The 21,088-nt window shown below is 41.1% G+C and overlaps 1 protein-coding gene across 1 annotated transcript in view; it reads right to left on the bottom strand.

Moving 5' to 3' along the window:
- EPHA1 (EPH receptor A1) overlaps window positions 1–15,877 on the bottom strand; it is a gene marked incomplete at both ends in the record, with an annotated part of 30,370 nt that extends 14,493 nt beyond the window's left edge. The window contains 3 exons of the mRNA XM_079541361.1: window positions 792–1,067; window positions 12,567–12,634; window positions 15,790–15,877. Of these exons, the coding sequence (XP_079397487.1) occupies window positions 792–1,067; window positions 12,567–12,634; window positions 15,790–15,877 (432 nt within the window). The remainder of the gene's footprint in view (window positions 1–791; window positions 1,068–12,566; window positions 12,635–15,789) is intronic.
- Between the last annotated feature and the right edge of the window lie 5,211 nt (window positions 15,878–21,088).

Consider the following 21,088-nt stretch of genomic DNA (forward strand, 5'->3'; position numbering starts at 1 on the left):
CCCAGCCAGAGGGGAAGTGCAGTGGGGAAGGGAGGAGGAGAATCAGCTACCCTAGTCCTGCTCTTCCTGTTGTAGCTTTTACAATTCTTTGTTTTCATAACATGTCATTTAAACTGCAGAGGAAAGAGCAGTCAAATAATCTAGGTCTGTGGTTTCTTTTAGAATAGAAAATAGTTACAGAAGTCTCTCTATCAAAAAAGCTGGCATTCCCTTTTCTGTAATTCAAATATTTCTATGACAAGATAGCAGTACATCAGGAGAAACAGCAGGTAAAATGTAGTGGTGCTGAATACTTTCACACAAGGGAGAATTTCATTAAAACAAGCTAACACCTCCAGATGTAGAAAAGAAGACCCTATATCCGATAACAATCAGAGCAAATGATCAGAAGCACAGAGATTTGATTTGGGTTCTGTTCTTCACCTGGTTTATTCTTGATTTATTGCCTAAGGCAAGTCAAATTCTTTTGGTCTCCGCTTTACTGTTTCTAAAAACTGATGTAACAATGGGGCACTGTTATAATCCTTTAGAATTCTCAGCTAATTTATGCCCAGTTTAATAAGGATTTAAGAAGAATTGGAGGTCTGATCTCATTTGAAAACTGTTGCCATTTCTGGCAGAGGCCGCTCTGAGCACCAGAGAGGGCACCTAGGGCAAAGCTTATTCTAAGGATAACACTTATACTTTTCCCTTCCCCACATGCTGGTTCTCCTGGCTTCCCCTAGCCAGCGAGATCACGCCCAGTTTAAGCTGAAAGAGATGACACGGTCTTTCACCCAAGCGTTACCAACCTTGATGAACATTGGGCGGCGGAACTGGATCCCGACATCCTGCTCGGACTCCATGTAGTAGAGGTTGAAGGTCTCTTTGCAGGTCACCACTTCACCTTTGAAGCTCTTGCAGTCTCTCACAGTAAACTTCAGCTCCACATAAATGCGAGATGCTGCCTCACCCCGATAAATCCAGTTGGTGCGAAGCCAGTGATCAGTGTCACCCTCAGAGAGCACGCTGCAGTCCTGATACATATAGACTGGGGTACCATTTATCATCTGCTGCACTTCACTCCACTGCTCCCAGGGTAGAAGAAACACACATTAGATAGATGTGAGAAACAAGTTTCACTTACTCCAGATATGACAAAGTCCAGCCTACAAGGTCTGTTCTCATATAGCATACAGCTCATAGCCTGCCTAGCTGATAGGCAGGCAGCTGATAGGCTTATACTAAGCAAAAGTGGCATCTAGTCTACAGCACCATACCTGCCTAACTTTACAAAGGAAGCACAGAGAATATGCTAATGAGGATCTAATTCATTCCAAACTGAAAGGAGCCACAGTGAATGGATCCTTGCATAACCCCTTCATCATACCTTTGTTCCAATGTCTTTTTCATACGCTGTCTCATCTTATATTTAGAAAACTATTCCCATGTATGGTCCACTTCTCCCTGCCACTGTTTATATGCAGAGTGTACAGTAAGATATGCCAGGTCAGGACTATTATCTGCCCCTGAAAATAGTGCACAATACTTTGGGGTAAGTGAAGAGAGAGCGTGACACAATAGGAATGTCAATTGCAGAAGGACTGTGTTCATTAATTTGGAGTTTATGCTTCTCTGGTTGTGATGTTTTGCAAACCTTAATTTAACTATTAAAACTCAGTTGATTTTCCAGACTTCATACTAGATTCTGCTTCTTGTCCAGCCAAATAATGGCTAGGAGGAGGATGTGTGCCCAGCTGAATATATGACCTCACTGATTTTATTTGCATGAATCCAATAGGGTTTGCTAAGTATTCTACCATGAGCTTTCACTGACTTTTCTGAGCTTCTATTTTTGTTTCCTCGCCACATGTCAGATACGAAATGAAAAGATTATTCAATGTTAAGTAAGTTACACATGAGAATTGAAACTTGAGAAGGAAGGTTTTGTCCACAGGGAAAACAACTTAGACCCTTTTTTCCCCCCATGTTAATACAGCCTTTTTCATAATGCTTTAAATATTTAATCAAATTAAATTGAAACAAGTGCCCACATAACTATTGGCACAAGTTTAAGCATCTTGGTTTTAAATACACCCCAGGTTAAGATGTAATTTAGGCCTCTGTCTCTATATTACACTAGACTGTAAAGTCTCACGAGCTGAGTGTGATATTCACACATTCCTCTTCTCTAGCTCCACCACTCCTGTGCACACAGCACAGCCCTGCTGCCTCTCTCCCGGTTTCTGATCCCACAGATCAAATACAGCCTTATAGGTTATTCTGATGCCTAGCAGAGGACTACAGATTGAGTCACAGAGTGCTGAAGTAAATTCTGCTTTTATGCCAGGACTTGGACTTCCTATACAGCCCCATTCAGAAAAATACCAGTGCTTTCTCCAAGCCAGCAAGCACTGCTGATAGCACGATCTCATATCACTCTGTTCTCAGCCATTTACCTAAGTGCATACTAGCAGTTTCCTCCCAGGAAGTTATGCAGATGGTATCTATGTGTCCCTTCTTGCTTCCTTTTTTGCCGTGTAATTAATCTACAGTGTTACCCCACCCTCTTACTCTGACTCAGTTGGCATATACATGCACTACATGGATTTACACTTACTTCACTTACTGGAGGTCAACAGAGGGTAGATAGCAGGAGAGTGAAATAGATTGATCAGTCTCAGTTATTCAACTTGAAATGGCAATCACCCCTTGCAGTATTTCACTGGAAAACTTCTGAACTAAATTGACAAGATATCATGAAGTATTATTTATTTGTTTATTGTACTTACTGAAATGAAAGAGAAGTTAGAAAGGGAAATAACGACAAAGTAGCTTTCATAAGAAAGTGCCAAGGTTAGGAATGACTTTTAAAAGCATTTTTTTTTCAGAGCACCTGCTTCCACCAAACTGACAGGAAATCTAGGACTGTATTTGAAGGCTGAGAGTTACAGAAGTTGCCATTAGGAGTTTGTCACAAAACAGTGCCGCAGATAAGTTCCACCAGAAAGTGGTTTTTTCATACGTCACTAAAAGATATGAATTGTTGTGGTGCACATCTCGAAAATACCATTTTCACAATTTAACTGATAAGGGCCAAAACTTCGCTTTCAGTAGTGTTGGCTCTGTTTTTTTCCTTTGAAGTTTACTACTAGAAAAAAATACAACTGCTAAGTCCTATGTTTGTTAGCTCATCTCAGGCCAGCTTCTTCCAGACTGAGCTCTTCAGGGCAAAAACATCCATTGCAGTTTCATGTGCAGTGTGGTGCAAGGGAATAACAAGGGAGTCAGATACGTTTCTTCTAGACTCTACTGCTGATAGATAAAGGAAGTAAAAAGAGAATATCTTTTATGCTAACAATACAGAACTATTGTTAAATATGTTTCTGACTTCATTACTCAGGGAAGATTTTAAATTCAAAGTAGTGGAAGAAAAGTGTTAAATATAACACTTAATGAAAGGGTGATGAATCCAGAAGTTGCTAGGCAACTGTCTCACATCCTCAAAGAATCTGCTGCAAAATCAAAATGTATGCCTTGGATTTTTAATGTAATATTCTTAATGAATGTGTGTGGTAAAGTCTGGTTCAATCAATATGAATTACTTGTCTCTCCAGCTTGTTGGCCCATGACACTGATTTAACCTCCTTTAATAATGTAACTTTCTACCACTTTCATTCCAGACACTGTATCCTTACTCCAGGCATTCAAGAGAGAGCCACATCTAGTAGCTTGCCTTTCTAAAATATCTAAGGATGCAGCTACTGGATTGGAGGACTAAAGGGTGCTTCTGAGGAACTAATATACTAAAGCAAGCACTTAGCTCCAGAGATCTGTTCTTGGCAGTCTTTGTATAATAGAGAGTACAATAATTCTAGCACAGGAGTTTGCATTAAGTGAACAGAAACCCTAAAGATCATTCAGTGTAAGTACTATCTCAACAATCTCAGAGCACTGCAAGTTTAGCAAACAAGAAGGCAACTTTCCTCCCACTGCTGGGTTGGATTCAATCTTAAAGAAAGCAGTGAGGAGAAGAGCTGTCTTTACAAGCTAGTTCATAAAGACATGAATGAGAAACCAAGGGTGCACCAATAGATATTTGTAGTAAACAGTAATGGTTTAGTCTGCCTTGTGAATAAAGATCCAAAGATAAGACAGATAGATGCCTTTTAATATCTGCCTTGATTGACTGTGAATTGAAATCTAAGGAAGGCTTATTTTTTTTCCACCAGTATGCCTTCTCTAGATCAAACCCGTGTCCAGAAGTCAATATAAGACAACCTGCAATCCCTTCATCCATGGGCTACTATATATAGGGTCTGCCATAAGATGTCAAATGAAAATGAACCAGGACATACAGTTTGTACGTCTTCTTGAAGCTACTGTCACAGGCTCTGCAGGCATCAGTAAAATGTTTCTTTTTTTTATTACTTTTTATTTTCGTATTTTTTGTGGAAAAAAAAAAAAAAAACATGACAACAAATAAAAATTCCACTCGTTACAAAAAGTAAAGCTAGCAGTGACAGAGAAACTGACTATGACAGTATTACAAATCCTCAGGCTCAGACTGGAGTCACGAGAGCTTGTAGTTCACAACAGTAAATCTGTCTCTGTCTCTGGCTTGCCAAGTTCTTGTCCTGTCTCCTTTCAGATAAGAGCCTGCCTGCTGTGACCTATATTTCACTTGCCTTCAGGTTAGCTCAGCAAGGTAGCTTCCAATCTGTGTCCTGCACACCTCTGGGGAAGGGCACAGGGATACTTTTAAGAGACTTTTAAAAAGTAGTAACAAAGCAAGCATCTCGCTGGTAAGCTGGAAGTTACTAAACTAAGATGCATGTCTCCACTGGAAAGGCTAGGAGTTCATATGCTGAAAACCACTAACTTGTTTAACTTGGGGTTGGAGTTGCCCTAAGATCAAAAGACTGACTTAGTACAGCCAGCTCCAATGTACCTGTACTTAGAAAACTGCATCTCTTTCCCATTTAATTTGCAACAGAACTCAGAGTGCTATTTTAATCCATGAAATCTTTTCCTGAAGAAAAATCCCAGGGCCCAGAAAGAGCAACCTTTCCCAGCAGCACTGATGTCTCAAGCCTAAAATCACCTAGAAAGAGCACAGACAGCTGAACGATTTCTCAGTCTTCCCACTTGCAGAAAAAGGAGAGAAACAGCAGAACTTTTTGCCTGCGGAGCCTTTTTGACTTTTGTATAGCATTTGCATGCCATCACGGCAAAAAAATTCTTGACATAGGTTCAGACCTGAAGGCTAGCTGAACATTACAGATTTAGCTACATTACACTCTTAGCATAATGTTTCAGAGGAGAGCCCATGACAGTAGAGACACCTTGCTGATACCTGCTGTGATATGGAAAGCAGGTTCTCTTTGGATAAAATACATCCAGTGACAATCTATAGTAGGCAAAGCTAAACCTGACCATGAAAAATAGCAGCACAATACTGGTATTTTGAAAATATTCCAGAATTAAGTTAATGTGACCCTTCACTGAAATTCTCTCAGCACTCTTGCAAGCCTTCTTTCTGGTGCGGAGGGCAGTTCAGATGATGATGATGAAAGAAGCCTGTTGATTAGTCAACTAGACTTTTAACTTCATGAGTCCTATAACTTCACATCTAAGAACAGCAGAGGTTGTTTGTATTTCTTTGAACTTTTGTCAATGGTCAGACAAGTTTGATTTCATCACATTGTCATGGAGCCTTCCATACAACAGAGGAGTGATGGTTGCTTGTCTGCATATCTTTCTGGGTGGGATGATATTTTTTTTTTCCCACAGTGATCCATTGATTATTTTCAGGGAGGAGCAACAGCATTGTGTAATTGTTTTTCCTTTAGGGCACTAGTGCATAGGTCTCTATCCCACCCACCTCCTTACAGTTTAACTTGTATTCATGTCCTTATGGGAAGGTAAGGTGCTAATTTGAGCCACAGAACTCCAGTGCATTGTTATATAACCTGTTTATCAAATCCAGGTTCTGCTGTCTGCACATTCTCAGGACTGCCTGGCCATACTAAGGTCTTGCGTGAAAACAGCCTTGGTCACAACAGATGCTACCAGGTCAGGGAGAGCGATAGTCTTGTCCAACACTTCATATAGGCATGTTAGAACATTTATTTCTTATGAATCTGCTTTGGTAACACTCATTAACAATATCAATAATTATAAAAAAGATAGGAACAGAAAAACAGATTATGCCTCTGAGGCAGAATTCATGTCTAAAATCCTATTAACAATAAAGCAAATGTTACCCTCATCTTACTTGTGCACTACATAAATTGTAGATTCTAAATAGAAGCAATTTTTTTTTTTTTTTTCCCCAGGTAAAGAGCCTGGTATGATGTGATTTGTGGTTTTGTATGGTACACTTCCAAAATTTAAAGGGAACCTGAAAAATGAATCTGATGGCAATGAACAATACGTGCTCTATTTCTATAGGTTCCTTTTAAAGATGAGCATCAGATCAGATTGGATCTCACACCAGGACAGGGCAATTGTGCCTTCTCTCTGGAACGTTCAAACATACCTGAAGAAAAGAAGTTGCAGAAAACAGCAGCATGAAAGTCACCATAATGGTGTAAATGACTGGCTCTGGGCCAAGAATGGAGAAGGCAAGAATAGGTCTTAAAAGCCACAGAAATAACAGAAATAACCTTCCAAGAAACCAGAGGAAATTACCAAATTTTTCTGCTAGTTGGCCTTTGAATTAGTAAGAATCACACTTCAAAGCATGAGTCAACCCAGCAAGGACGCAGCATGCAGAAAAAAAAGCCTTTCCTTTCTAACTTGTCTGCCTGCGAACTCAGCAGCATTCTAGTTGATACTGTAATAAAATTTGTTTTGCTTTTAAACTTTAAATAGCCTATTAGTCTTCTCAGAGGACCTTGCTATAGGCAGCCTCATCTGAAGGCTCCAGCTGACTCCTGGTGCTTTTGTGTTGATGTGAGGAAGTTCAGTGAACCTTGTCCGCTCTCGTCTATCAGCTATAAAAAGATGAGCCAAGCTTCTTGAAACTGCTAGGCAACAGTGCTGTCGTCATTGCAGTGCCTGAGCAGCCATGGTAATGAATGTAATGGTTGTACAGCATCTTCACTTTAGCTTAGAATGTTGTTTCTGTCTTTCAAGTCATAAGATTGAGTTCACTAGCTGAGATTGCTTCTTGGGTGTATGGCAGTAACTTCAGCCTCAGCTACTTTGTCAGTGGCTCATGCAATATGAGCTATTGTACTACTATTTAATAATTTACAACTAACTTCTTCTCATCTCACTTTCCTTATTCCCCAGCCCACTTTGTTTAATATAGTAAAGTATACCTGGATACGCACAACATTTTTTTTCCTTCTCTCCCAAATATACATACAGTAACTACTTATCATCAAAAAGTATCCCCATAAATCTGCATATCAACAGCAGTAGGGCACGTCAGGATATGGATGAAGCCAGAGCTATTCACATTTTCATTTAGTTACTGACTTTTTTAGTCATTCATCCTTTATTTCAATATGGAAACAATTTACCTAGAGGTGTTAAAAACCTATGCCTGATACCCAAGTTGAGAGCAGGCTGGGGAGTGTAATGATGCTTTCTTTCAGGATCAGAAGCAACAACAGCTCTTTGAGCTAGATCCTAGAGAACGTGCATTATCAACAGCTGTGGAAAGAGATGCACACAATAGCATTTCTGGTGGTTATTCTTCATACTATCTTCAGATGCTGCAGACTTGCTGAGACTTGTTCCGATCTGAATGTGGTACTGATGATTAAGTGAACTACTCAGGTTTAGTGAAATAGGAGTGCTATGCTGAAATCACTTGCAAATTGAGGGCTGTGTGGACCACAACATTGTTTTGTTCATGGCCAGGCCCATCTGTCTGAGCAGAAATGGTGGAAACAGAAAGCAGCCATCAGATAGTATCAACAACTGGGATCTACCTTGCCTTGCTACAACCTGGAGGCCTGTAAACAATGTGGTCAGTGATATAAAAAATTTGCTGACAGGTCACAAGTACTTGATCTAGTCTATTAGCTAAAGCAAACAATTGAGCAGCGTGAAGTTTTTACTATGACATGCATTTAACACAAAAATAAAATGTCAACAATAACAGTTTGAACACTAGCTTACATAAGTTACATTCATATAGCTTTAGCAGTTGCTACATTCATAATCAGACCTGTGAAACATGGGCTAAGGAGCTGCACAAGAATTCCATCATTTCCAAAGCTTTCCAAGTGTTTTAGGAACCACAGTAACTGCAGCTATTGGCTATTTCTGAAGAGGGTTGAGATACGTTAGGCCACTGTTCTTTACATGCCTATTCTTTGTCCTGTGTGAAAATGAATCAAAGCTGAGCAGGCCAGGTACCATTCACAGTAGGGGACTTGGTAGAAAGTCTGTAACTGATAGCAATAGTTTGATGTATGTGTGGAAGCAGCAGGAAAAAAAAAAAAAAAAAAGATGTTCTCCACCTCATGCAGAATACACAAAAATGGCAGGCTATAAAGGATTGAAAAATCATCTGAATTTTCTATAATATTATGTTCCATGCAGAAGTATAATATGAGAAAAGTAAACTCTCTAAACTAAAAAGCTACCAGTTGAGAATTGTTCATTTCTGAACTTCTGATACTAATACAATAGGGCAAATTGTACTTATTTATACAAGTTGGCAACTAGTGTGCATCTGATTCTGGAAATAACAGATAACCAAATTAAAAATGAAGAAACTGTTAAAACAATCTCTTCTGTCAGCATTGACTGTTGTAGAGCTGGTGAAAACTTGCCTCCAAGGAATGCTGGGTTAATTTGCAATCCATAGAACAGTATAAAGACAGAATGCCATCTTGAGAGGCCCACCTACTATACAAATGGCTAAGAACTTAAGTATTCACATACAAAGTTGAAAATGTGACTGGACTATATAAATGCTGTTCCTGTATACACAAAAATGAAATCAGAAATAGTAGACAAAAGGAAAATTTCAAGACTGGCACACAAGGTAGGCATAGAATAATCATAGCAACTAAACACAAATATTGGCTTGCTGAATACATTTTATCACAGGCCTACATAAACTGATAGAGTGAATCACAGGAATAGATGTGACAGAGCTGAATACATTAAATCAAGTAGAACTGGGAGAGCCTTATCTTGCCTCGGCTAAATGTACAAAATCAAAGTGCTGACAAACAGAACACTCATGGAAAATAAAGAAATATTTTGGTGTGAAAGGACCTCTGGGTCCCTAGTCTATTCTGACAACACAAGGCTAAATTCAGAGCCAGACTGGGTTGCTCAAAACCTTATCTATTGAAAGCAAACTTCAAGAGGATAATGCAGCTCCTCGTTACCATCTGTTCAAAACTGATGTAATTATACTTGAAAGCAAAACAAAGATACATGATTTTTATGTTGTTATTTTACAACCTGCCAGGAAGCAATGCTACTGTGCCTTGTCATTTTGTTTAGTCATCACAGCATTTCAGAAATACTTTTCCAATAGATTTGATGATTTTTAAAATCAGTGCAAGGAGCCAGACTGCCTGTGCAGCATGGGATGATCTTAAAGAATCATAGAATGGTTGGGGTTGGAAGGGACCTTTAAGATCATCTAGTTCCAACCCCCCTGCTATAGGTAGGGGCACCTCCCACTAGACCAGGTTGCTCAAAGCCCTGTCCAGCCTGGCCTTGAATGCTTCCAGGGAGAGCACGTCCACAACCTTGGGGCAACCTGTTCCAGTGTCTCACCACTCTCATGGTAAAGAATTTCTTCCTAATCTCAAGTCTAAATCTACCCTCTTCCAGTTTAAAACCATTTCCTCTTGTCCTGTTGCTACATGCCCTTCTAAAAATGTCCCTCTCCAGCTTTCCTATAGGCCTCTTTCAGGTACTGGGAGGTTACTACAAGGTTTCCCAAGCCTTCTCTTCTCTAGTCTGAAGAGACTAGCTCTCTCTCCCTAGCTTTCTCAGCATGTACTCATAGAGGAGGTATTTCAGCCCTCTGATCATCCTTGTGGCCCTCCTCTGGACCTGATCCAACAGCTCCACGTCCCTCTTGTGTTGGGGGCCCTAGAACTGGATGCAGTACTCAGGTGGGGACTCCCACCCACCTGAAGCAGAGTAGAGGGGCAGAACCACCTCCCTCAACCTGCTGGTCACACTTCTCTTGATGTAAACCAGAATATGGTTGGCCTTCTGGGCTGCAAGTGCACATTGCTGGCACATGTTGAGTCTTTCATCAGACACCCCAAATCCTTCCCCATAGGGATGCTCTCATGCCATTTTCTGCCCATCCTGTATCAGTGCTTGATGTCAGAGCAAGTAAGTTTTTGGTTCCTGACACCTTCAAAGTGATCATCGTTCGTTTTCTACCATGTTAGAAGAGTGGTTTCTACCACTGTACTGTAATATACATCTCCATGCTTATTTGATATTGCTATCTCAACAGTCCACAGTAATTGATTAAACAAATTATCAAGGAATTTGCTGGGTGATGAGGGGGCTGTGGAGAGAGAGAGAAAAAATTATGGGAACTACAGTCTGCCTTGTTAAGGGCTTTGTTTTTAATAGCTTTTATCTTAAAATGAATGAAACACTTCGTAAACACCTATTACAAAGCAAGCTAGCATAAACCTTTTAGCCAACAAATTTCTAGAGACACTTCAGTTTTATGTCACCACTAAACTTAGGTAAGATTTTAGTTAGTTAGTGTAGTGCTAGTTAGTGTACTCTAAAAATCAATAATAGTGACCTGTGCTGTCCAAAACTGGCTGGGATTCACTTTACAGCTTGGACATAGGCTGCACATGTATTAACAAAAGCATTGTCTACGTTTGTACAGACCCTGCATTACCATGAAAACATCAAACATGGCAAGCCACTTCATGCATTATCACTGGCTAAAGAAGAGCAGAAAACAAAGGTGTAATTCTGCCTCCACAGAGTTAACCAACCTCCTCTGCGCTATGCCTTGGAGACCTTATCCGTATAAAGCATGAATATTCCTCACAGCAAATTCCTTCTGTGTGTGATAAGTGTATTGACACAAATCCAGCTCACAGATGGGAGATCTCTGGCACCCAAGATTAGATACAAGTAGCATTGTTATATGAAATACAGCTCTTCCCTGTAAGCCATACAGCTCACATGTTTCCAGCCTGTTAATACTGAAGCTAGTCAGTCTATTCCATTTTAATCTCAGCACTTTTGTGTCAAAAATGTTCTGAATTAATCTCGGTTCTCTTTCAAACGCACTTCCTTCTGCATTTTAGAAGATCAGTTTCTGAAACTTGTTCAAAGTTTAATTCCAAGAGAATCACCCATTGTTCCACTTTTGCTAGTGGCAATTTGTGAGCCCCTCCAACAGTTATCAGGAAATGACAGACAAAATCCTACAACGGAGTTGCTCATCAGAAGTCAGTGAATCTATTTTTCATTATCTGTTAGTTTATCAGTCATCAGCATCTTGATCTATTAGATTAGCATGCTCTCAGACCATGTTCTCCAGCATCTTCTAAAATTCCCAACTGCAACTACATGTGAAATATATAAGGTTATTTTTTTAAAAAAGCAGATGTAGCACAAACTGAAGGGTATGGCAATTCTTATGCCAAACCAGGTGTTCTGTGACAAAGGTTTTGTCTTCTTTCTAACATATTATTTTTTAAAATGCACTTTTCAGTTCCTCTCTATGTTTTCAGACCTCGTCCTGAACATGCCTAGAGAGCAGTACTGGGTTAAAATCACCATGCAGACAGTTTATATGGACAACAAAGGGAACAATGGGCAAAAGATGATCTACGTATATGTGTCACTATGGCACCTGTTTTGAGTAGGTTATAATAACAAGCAAAATAGCTGTACAAATAAAACAAATGCAGTTATGCCTGTATAGGCATATGAAAACCTCACTATCTGGCTTTAGTTCACCTAACAAGACTACCAGGAGTAGGTGGAGGCTGGGATGAATTTCAACCAGCCAAAGCACATTACAGAGGAAAGTTATGAAAATGAGTTAAGAACAGGCTGAGCCCACATCTACTTTATAAGCAGCAAGGGTAAAGACTCTTTCACCATAGGAGAGCTTGTGACTTGCTAGAAAGATAAGAGCATGGATAAGGAGCTTTAACTACATATTAACATCCTTCCTTTCAACTGATGCCATGTAGTTCCTGAATCCATTCCGTTGTGCCTCTTTCCACTACTCCCACAGAGCCCTGCTGCTTTAAAGGAAATCATCCTCCATCACTGAAGTCCTGATGCTAGAAGGATCACTCATCTGTATTTGAGGCAAAATAGTTGTACTTAGACAAATATAACTGAGAGCACAGCACTGCCACCTCTCAAAGGATTACACTGCATTATTTCACATGAAGGCTTGGCTCCTGGAATCATCCCACAAAAAAAATTCAGTAGTCTATTCACTTTTAGCCCTCAATGAAATTTGAAAATGTGATCAGAGGTTCAGGAGAGGAAGGAGTTGCAGATGCCTGATCCTAGAGGATAGGACAAGTTTTCAGTTTGAATTCTGTTTTTCCATTTTGTAACATTCCCCATCCTTGAACATGTATACTCACCCCTACTTCTGGAGGGTCTGGAAGCCAGCCCAGCTCACCCTGTGCAGTGCTTGTGTCTAGCAGATTCACTGAAAACCAAAGAAGGGAAAAAAATCGGTGACCTAACTCATATGTCCCATGGAATGGCTTCATCCTAGTTTTGTCAAAGATGGCAAAGCCTGCACTTTCTCTGTCACCTCACAGCTCCACATTCTTTGTGACCTTTTATCTTCAGAAAGTACGGGTAGAGGAAGAATGGGAAAATATAAAACACTGCAGCTAGTCAGGAGTTAAAAAGTTCTGTCTATACGAGACCCCCTCCTCTTCCACCTTCCTCTCAATTAACACCCACAGGCATCTGGAAACATCTGAAAAATGCAATGCCATGCTAAACCCTGACAACATTTACTGCTTTCTAAAGCTGTCTCAGGATGGGAACAGGAGGCCGAAGCCTATTGAAATGGGAAGACAGCATTAGCAGCTGCTCACATCCTTGGAATAGGAAGGTAGCAGACAAAATGGATGAACAGGCAGGCAATCAAATAAATTACCAGCACAAAAGATCAATCGGTGTCAGCAAGAAGTGCCATTCAGTGCTTGAAACACCGTGGGAAAGACAGGCAGTGTGAAGTGGTACAAGGGAGTTTCCACTGTCACAGTCTCCAAAAGCCATGAGATTTCAGCTTCTCAATCTGCCTAGCTCTACACCTCTGTAGAGCTGCAGTTCACTGTCTGTTGCTGGCCTAGAAATCGTTTCACTGTCTGCTCCTCAGAAACGTTCCAGCCACAACAGCGAGATAATAGCAGCTTCAGGGCACAGCACTGCCACCTCTCAAAGGACTGCACTGCACGATTTCACATTAAGTCTTGGCTCCTGGAGTCATTCGACAAAGAAATTCAGTAGTCTATTCATTTTTAGCCCTAAGAAATTTGAAAATATGATCAGAGTTTGCCCTTAAGTCTTGATCTAGAGTGAAATTAAAAATGTATCACTTCTTAGGCAAACAAGGAGAAGGGAGAGAAGATGAAATAAGTCACACTGCTGGATGCACAGCTTCAAGGCTGCCTTTGGCTCTGCTGGCACTGACAGAACAGACTACCGATGTCAGTGCACCTATCACAGCCCCAATTTGCTAACACAAGAAAAAAAATCTTTGGATTAACCTTTTGAATTCCTGCGAGTGTATTCAGAGGGGTCATTTCTAAACATCTCAGAAAAGAATTTGAGAGTGAGAGGTAGGAGAGGGGAAACATTTAAATTGCATTTAAATATCCAGATTTCCTCCCCCTCGTCTGACTGCTTCACAAACACTGCCTGCCAACTACAACTAACAGAGTGTAAAGTGCAGATCAGCAGGAGTCCTGTGGAATGAGGAAGCAGGCTGTGGGCCCAGAATCGGAGATAAGAGGGATTGCACTGCTATTCTCACCTCTGAAACACCTTTTTGGGATTGGGAGAAATGAAAAGCAGGAATCCAGGTTTTGCAAGTTTGCTGCATTCATGGGATGGTCATATGGCCAAACCTTTCAAGCCACAAACTCCCTGTCCAGAAGAGACAGCTCTCTCCTGCTTTCAGTCTCTCTATTTCAGATATTATTCTAGTATTGTTGGCAGCAAAAAAAAACAAAACAAAACAAAAAAAAAACATTCAGGGTGTGCTAGCTTGTCCTTCCAGAACCGTCACCCAGATAATATCTATCCCACACACTTCAGGCCTGAAGCAGTGATGTGGAAGCAAGAGGGGCTGTGCAGCAAGTTCTAGCAGAGAGCAAAAGAAAAGACACTCAGAAGAAGCAAGGGCGAGAACCTTCACAGTCTGTAAGCCATGCCTCATCACCATCACAGGTGTGGGCAAAGCCCACTCTTCAAGAAATACATCTCTCAAAGCGAAACCCACAGCACAGCTTCTCCAAAAAAAGGAAGAACGAGTCAGTAGGGCTGCAAAAGCAGAGGGAATGCAAGTACTTTGGGGCTGCTGGCTCTTAGGTCCACAGTCTCTGACCTAGGAATCTCACCATGGCTTTCCATCCACATGGGAAATCTACTCAAAAGAAGAAAAATTTCAGAAAAGAGGATGTCAGGGAACTGCTTGTTCCTTGCTAGACACATGAAGTAAGAGTAGATCACAGATGCAGACAAAATAAGATGTTTGAGATAGCTGAGAAGTTGGCAGAGAAGTCTGTGTGTAACTGACAACTACTGGTCACACACATATGGAAAACAGAGCCTGTGTGGCAATACCTTATATTACTTCTCACCTGGGTTCACTTTCTCCATAATGTCTACTAGTGGTTTCCATTTAGCTGAATCCTTAATACAAATATGCATGTCAAGAACAGTTTAAATGAGCATTCCACACACAGTCTGAGGTGAGCCCATGGCTGCACTGCCAGTTATGACTAAGTCCTCCCGATCAAGGGCTTGGAGCAGCAAACAAGGGGGCCATCCTTCGGAAGAAAAGCTCTGACAATCCTCGCCATACAAAAGAGAGACTCAAAAAGAAGTCTCTAGCAGAAATTAAGTGTGAGAGGTAGGAAACTGAACGGAGCTTTACTCTTCCTCACCCTTCTATTAAGATTCCCATTTCCCAGGTGTTTCATAACTACCTTGCAATTGCCAAGGTGGAAGAAAAAAAGATTACTGTATCTAATAAAAGGGGCTCAGCAGAACAGACAGGGGAAGCAGGAGGGTCTTGAAAGAAGAGGTGGAAGAAGAAATTGTAAAGCTGAGCTCTACCTTCCCACACTGAGGTATGTTAAAGAGACTGCCTCATCTCCCACACCTCCCAGAAATGACTGCTCTCTTGCTCACAAGGGTTAACTCTCTAGTGAGCTTCCTTAGGAAACTGCGGGGGTGTTGTCGAGGGGGTGAGGAGAACAACTTCGTGAGTTTATGTTTAAGCTTGTTATCTGCAACACATGTGTTTAATGCAAACAGAGGAAGAATTCTCTTGGATCACTAGATATGTTGAGGCAGTTGTGCTTCGTTTGAGAGGGAATGGAGAGGGAGGGGGGAACAGCATACCTGAGCTCAGTTCACTGAGAGACAGTGGGGGCTTGCTCTTGGATTTCAACCCCCACACCCCACCTGCTTTCCGAGGCACCAGTTTCCTGCAGCCCTTCTCTCCGGGAAGGCTATACTGTTCCCAGGACCCCACACAAGCAGACCAGGCCCCGTTCCCCGTCCCTCAAAGAGGTCCCTCTCTCTTGCTTGCTGTCCAAGCCCAGCAGGTCCCACACTCACCTTCTTTCCCAAGCACCTCAGGAGGAAGGAGAGATCCAAAGAGAAGGATCCCAAGGGAGAGCTCGATCCTGCCCATCCTCAGCTCCATGCTGGTTGGAGAGGGGGCCTCGATCCCAGCCCCTGCCTGCTCTCCTGGCTCAGGCCTCCAAGCCTCGGCTCCTGCTCACAGCGCATGAATCTCTCCCGCAGCCTCCTGACTGGAGCGCGCACATTGCACAACCTCCCTGCCTGGCCCACAGTTATGATGAAAGATCAAGGCAAGTGGGTGGAGAAGCCTTACTGCCTTTACCTGTTTGAAAGGGGCTGGTCACAGACTTCCCATCTGGCAGGCAAATAAACCCACCTTAAAGGCAGCCACCTTTTTCCTGGGAGCCTCCCTCCACCTTTGCTCCAGTCCTGAGAAAGGCTCCCGATTGCCACCTCCTGGGCAGCTCTCGCTAACGCCCTTGCACCTGAGCGGGCCTTTTGCACAGGAGAACGGCCCAGAATTTTCGTCAGAAACTGCTCAGTCCGTTTCTGTCTGTGATAACGTCGGTGAAACCACTAAGCAGTGTTCTTGCTATCATCCTGGCAGTAGATATTTAGGAAATTCATGTGTATAGTAGTGGCAGTGGCTGATACTGCTCCCCAGGTTGGAATGTGAGAGCCGTACAGCATTATCCTGTAGAATCGCTGTCTTCGTGTTAATAAACTCCCCAGCCTGAAAGAAGATGCCTGATTTTTCAATACAAAAACAATGCTGAGAGAACTGAGCTGGGAGGTCTCTTGCTATGTATGAAGACCTCATGTGATTTTTAGTTTCCTACTTGAGGGACATAAATATGAAATAACTTCCTTTTGTGGTATCTCTTCTACCATTTTGATGTTCTTTCATCAACGATGTTACTCCCACTCATCTACAGCTATTATACCCCTCCCTATAAAACAGATGGTTACATTTCTGCTGTTGCTGTAAGGCTGTGTTCTTCCTGCTCTTTTCTTCCTTCTCCACAAAGAAGATTGAAGAGAGAACTTTGTCAGGTTGCCTAGAGAAACTGGAGGACCTCCAGCCTTGGAGATGTTCCAGGCTTACCAGTGCTCAGCCCTGAACAACACAAAATAGCTCAGGAATCAGCCTTGCTGTGAAGCAGATACTGGTACTACAGACTTCCTGAGGTCCCTTGCTCCTAAATCTTTCTATGATCATTCTGTAATTCAATAACCACGTCTTTTAGAAAATCAAAGTCTATCTCAGAAGTTCCAAACGCATGTGAGAGAAATTTTTCAGAGAAAACAGGCAAAATGCTAAGCTTTAAATTTAATGTAATGCACAAATTTATTCCATTTTAATGCTGACTAAAGTGTTCTTTCTCATCCTACAGTGCTAAGTCTCAAATTTTCATGCCCACCCTTTCCCCACTGCAACACAAAGATGTTTCCCTGTCTACATCCCATACCTTAGGTTTGCACTAGCAGAATATATTGATTTTCAGTCTTCATTTCTTCAGTTTGTGATGTAGCTACAGCTCACTTCTCCTTTTTGATGGGGCAGAATAGGTGAGGCCTATGTAGACATGAAATAGGAAAGAACCATTTGCAGCTGGAAGAGAAGGCTCTGGGACTGCTCAGGAGCTCATATTGTTTATATGTGAGGGAAAAAAAAAATCAGTCTTGTGGACTTACATTCATTTGTTATGATCTACCGAGGTTTGCATCTGTAAGCTTTCTAAAGGGCCAAAGTTCTGGTGTGAGGAACATGGGGATTCTCTGTCTCTCTTTAGATGGCAGATAATCAAGAACATCTGATCTAAGCTGTTAGGAATAAGCGGCAACAGATTTACTAGAAACAAGCAGAGAAGGTACCCTAAAATTATTTTCTTTCATCTTTTTCCCATGTTAATGTTGGCTAATGGGTGTGGAAAAAAACAGAGTATTCCATTTGATGGGCATCAGAAATTGTATGTACAGTTTTGTTACTTTGTAGATTGGTTTGCCTACATTTTCTTCCTCTCAGAATTTGTGTGAAGATAATAAAACAAAATATGGTCTGATGTCACAGCAAGATCTGTAGCAAATCTGTGATCAAGAGAAAAAAATGCAAAAAGCAGAAAACCGTGTTGATATCTGTAAAAGATCTGCTGCATAGCTTTGCCATGTGTCCTCTGCACTAAACTGCAGGTCCAAAGAGAAAAAGAAGGAATCTACCCAGAGGCTGTACCCATTAAAGCTGAAGCATTGCATGTGAATTTTCCACTAAGTATTTCATTGACAGGATGCTTTTACTTATTCATCTCAAGGTTGAATCTTTGCAAACTGCTGGAGGAAGCTAATTCCCTGAATGACTAGTGAAAACAAATAAACAAAAAAACAAGCAAGCAAACAAAAACTTAATTCCAGAAAAGCTTCTATCTTTACATCTCCACAACCTTTTCACAGTTATGCCTTCTCAATGAGCACCACATTTCTGGCATGGATTTTTACAGCAAGGGAAGTTCATCTTTTAAAATGATTTCCAGCATCTTTTCAAATTGAAGCTCAGCCTCTGTTTCTATACCTCTTGGGTATTTCTGAATGGCAGGGCATAATTTTTTCCTACTGTTTCCCTGAATCTTGTTTCATGTATCACTGAGATTTGGTATCTACCTGGAAAATGCTAACACACAACACACCTGGGCTTTCCTCCTACAGAAATATGGACTTGTGGTGAGGGAAGTGAGGGGGAATGGTATGTGCCAGGTCTTGTCTTGATTTGCTGTTGGGACAATAAAGAGGCACTACCAAGACAGAACTGGGATGTGCTTCTCTTGAAATGTAGGCAGAACTCTTTAGTATGTTTCTAATGAATTTTTTTACTGTGTTTGCTACTCCTCACATTTTGGAAAGAGCTAAGAGTTTCACCAAATCCTTCCAGATCATGAACAAAACTGAATCTAGAAACAATCTCTTGAGTTTCCCCATTTATATTGTTTCCCAAGCTAACAAAGGATCCTTACATCTGTCAGCCTTTAGTATTGGTATTTTTGAAATTGTGCACTTTGAACTAGCTGTCAGTAAGAGGTATATATAGAACTCCCTGGTGCCCCACTCACATTTTGCAACAAGCCATACTTCAGCGCAAGGGAGGAACTTGCCCCGGAGATATCTTTGGTAGAAAGAACCAGATCCTTGTTCTGTGACCTCTGATTCATCCCCTTTATCCACTAACTCCACGGCCCTAAGAAAAATATGTGACAGCTCTGTACATCACAGGGGACGCTGGATTGATGTTTCATTCCCTATAAAGAATCTGTGCCTTCTCTCTCTTATTTCATCTGCATGACCACAGTTTAATATTCTAGTATTATCTTTTCTTTTAATCTAGGATATTTTCTGGTTCTGCTCAACCAGCAATTATGTTAGAACACTTTGAATAGCTGACTTCAGATAGTCTACAGAAGATAGACAGATTCCTACCACCTAGCAGTTTGAACTGTTAAATTAGTTTTCTACTAGGACTATCTTTCACCCAGAAACTCAAGACATTTTTAAACAGGTATCTTACATTCCTACAAAGGAACACAAGTAACCTTTCTTGACCACAAAGTGAGCCTAACTTAAGGACCAGTGCACTTGGCTGCACAAGTAGTCAAGCCACTCATCTTTCTCCCTTGAGAAGAAAGACAAAGGCAGGGGAACGAATGAAGCTGACAGAGGCAGTGTGTAGATCTGTGTTTTGATAAAATACTGTGTAGATTGGGTTTTGATTTTTTTTTGCTCATGGGATACTCCCTTACCCTTCCTCACATGTCTGGAGATGAACACCCTTGGAGATGTATAGGATTTGCCTGAACAATTACTGTATCACTTCGAAATGAAGACGATCTTTTTTTTTTTTTTTCCCAACAGAAATCACCTTAAAAATTTCTGTTACTTTCACATCCCAGTTCTGCTCCCTCTGGTGGTCGAATGGATGTGGAGCCCTGGAAATCCCTTCTGCCTAAAGCTGTTGTGGCAGGATGAGAGAGAAACCCATCCCACCCAGCTTAAGCTGCTACATTTTGGGTAGTAGAAGTGGAAAGTAATCTAAACAGAGACATTATTTAATCTGATTTATATTCGCACTCATAAAACTACTATAATGGGTACAATTTCAAGTATCAAGAGTTCTTTAATTTCTAATATATATTATAGCATATCATATGTTTACAGATGAAAAGAAGTGCAGTTCTACTCTAATACTGATTTTTGACAGCATCTGATTCCTGGGCATATTTGAAGATATTTATTTAACTTCATAGTGTTAAGTTTCCAATTTTTTATTACTTCTATTACTTACCTCTTGAGGGTGGGTTGGGGGGGAGCAGGATTCAGTTTTTCTTTGAGCATTACTAGAAAATCAGCATATGTGCCATAAGCATAAAACTCAGCCCCAGAAAACTTTGATTTCTAGTAGAGGTGCTCATGACTTCTTCAAGTAGGTTGTAGAGAAAGAGGATTATAACGTTGTCAGTAATAGGTATCACAGCTCAAGTTACAGTAAGAGCAGCTTTTTTATGACAAGTACCTGCCTCTATAATTTTGTTTATTCATATTTTCTTGTTGTTCTTTCCTACTCTCAGATTAATTATACATAAGAAGTGTAAAAATACCTCACCAATACTGGAAAAAGTCACTAGGATTCAAAACACGCCATCAGCATTCATGTCACTTGTCACTTTGATAGTGCAGTTTTCAATGATTTTTGGTACACCAACAACTGAACACGTGTACAAATCAAGTTTTTAATTTCTACTTTTTAACAGAATCACAGAATGGCCAGGGTTGGAAGGGCCCTCAAGGATCATGAATCTCCAACCCCGCCACAGGCAGGGCCACCAACCTCCCCATTTAATACTAGACCAGGCTGCCCAGGGCCCCATCCAACCTGGCCTTGAACACCTCCAGGGGCAGGCATCCGCAACCTCTCAGGGCAGCCATGAAATTTTGATGCTTTTGTTTCTGTTTCAGCTTTGTAGTTATTTTACTATTTTTTCTTGACAAATTGCAGTTCAAGGATCTGAAGTCATTACACTTGTCCTTTTCTCTTGCTACGGTAGCATAATGTTGATGTTGCAGTGCTGCAGACTCCCACTGTCTCGTGCAAAAATGAAATAGTTTCCCTTAGTGACAGTGTTAACAACCTGTGCTCATCCAATGTGGTCTATATCTTGAGATCAAGAGAAAATATTTGAAACAGACACCTTGCTCTCTTGCATCTGGAATGAGGGTATTTGACTGCAATAACATCTTTCCAATTCACTGCCAACTCTCTTCCCAGTTCAGAATCCCATTTGAGTTCTAA

The sequence above is a fragment of the Tetrao urogallus genome, assembly GCF_951394365.1.
Source record: "Tetrao urogallus genome assembly, chromosome: 1".
Lineage (NCBI taxonomy): Eukaryota > Metazoa > Chordata > Aves > Galliformes > Phasianidae > Tetrao > Tetrao urogallus.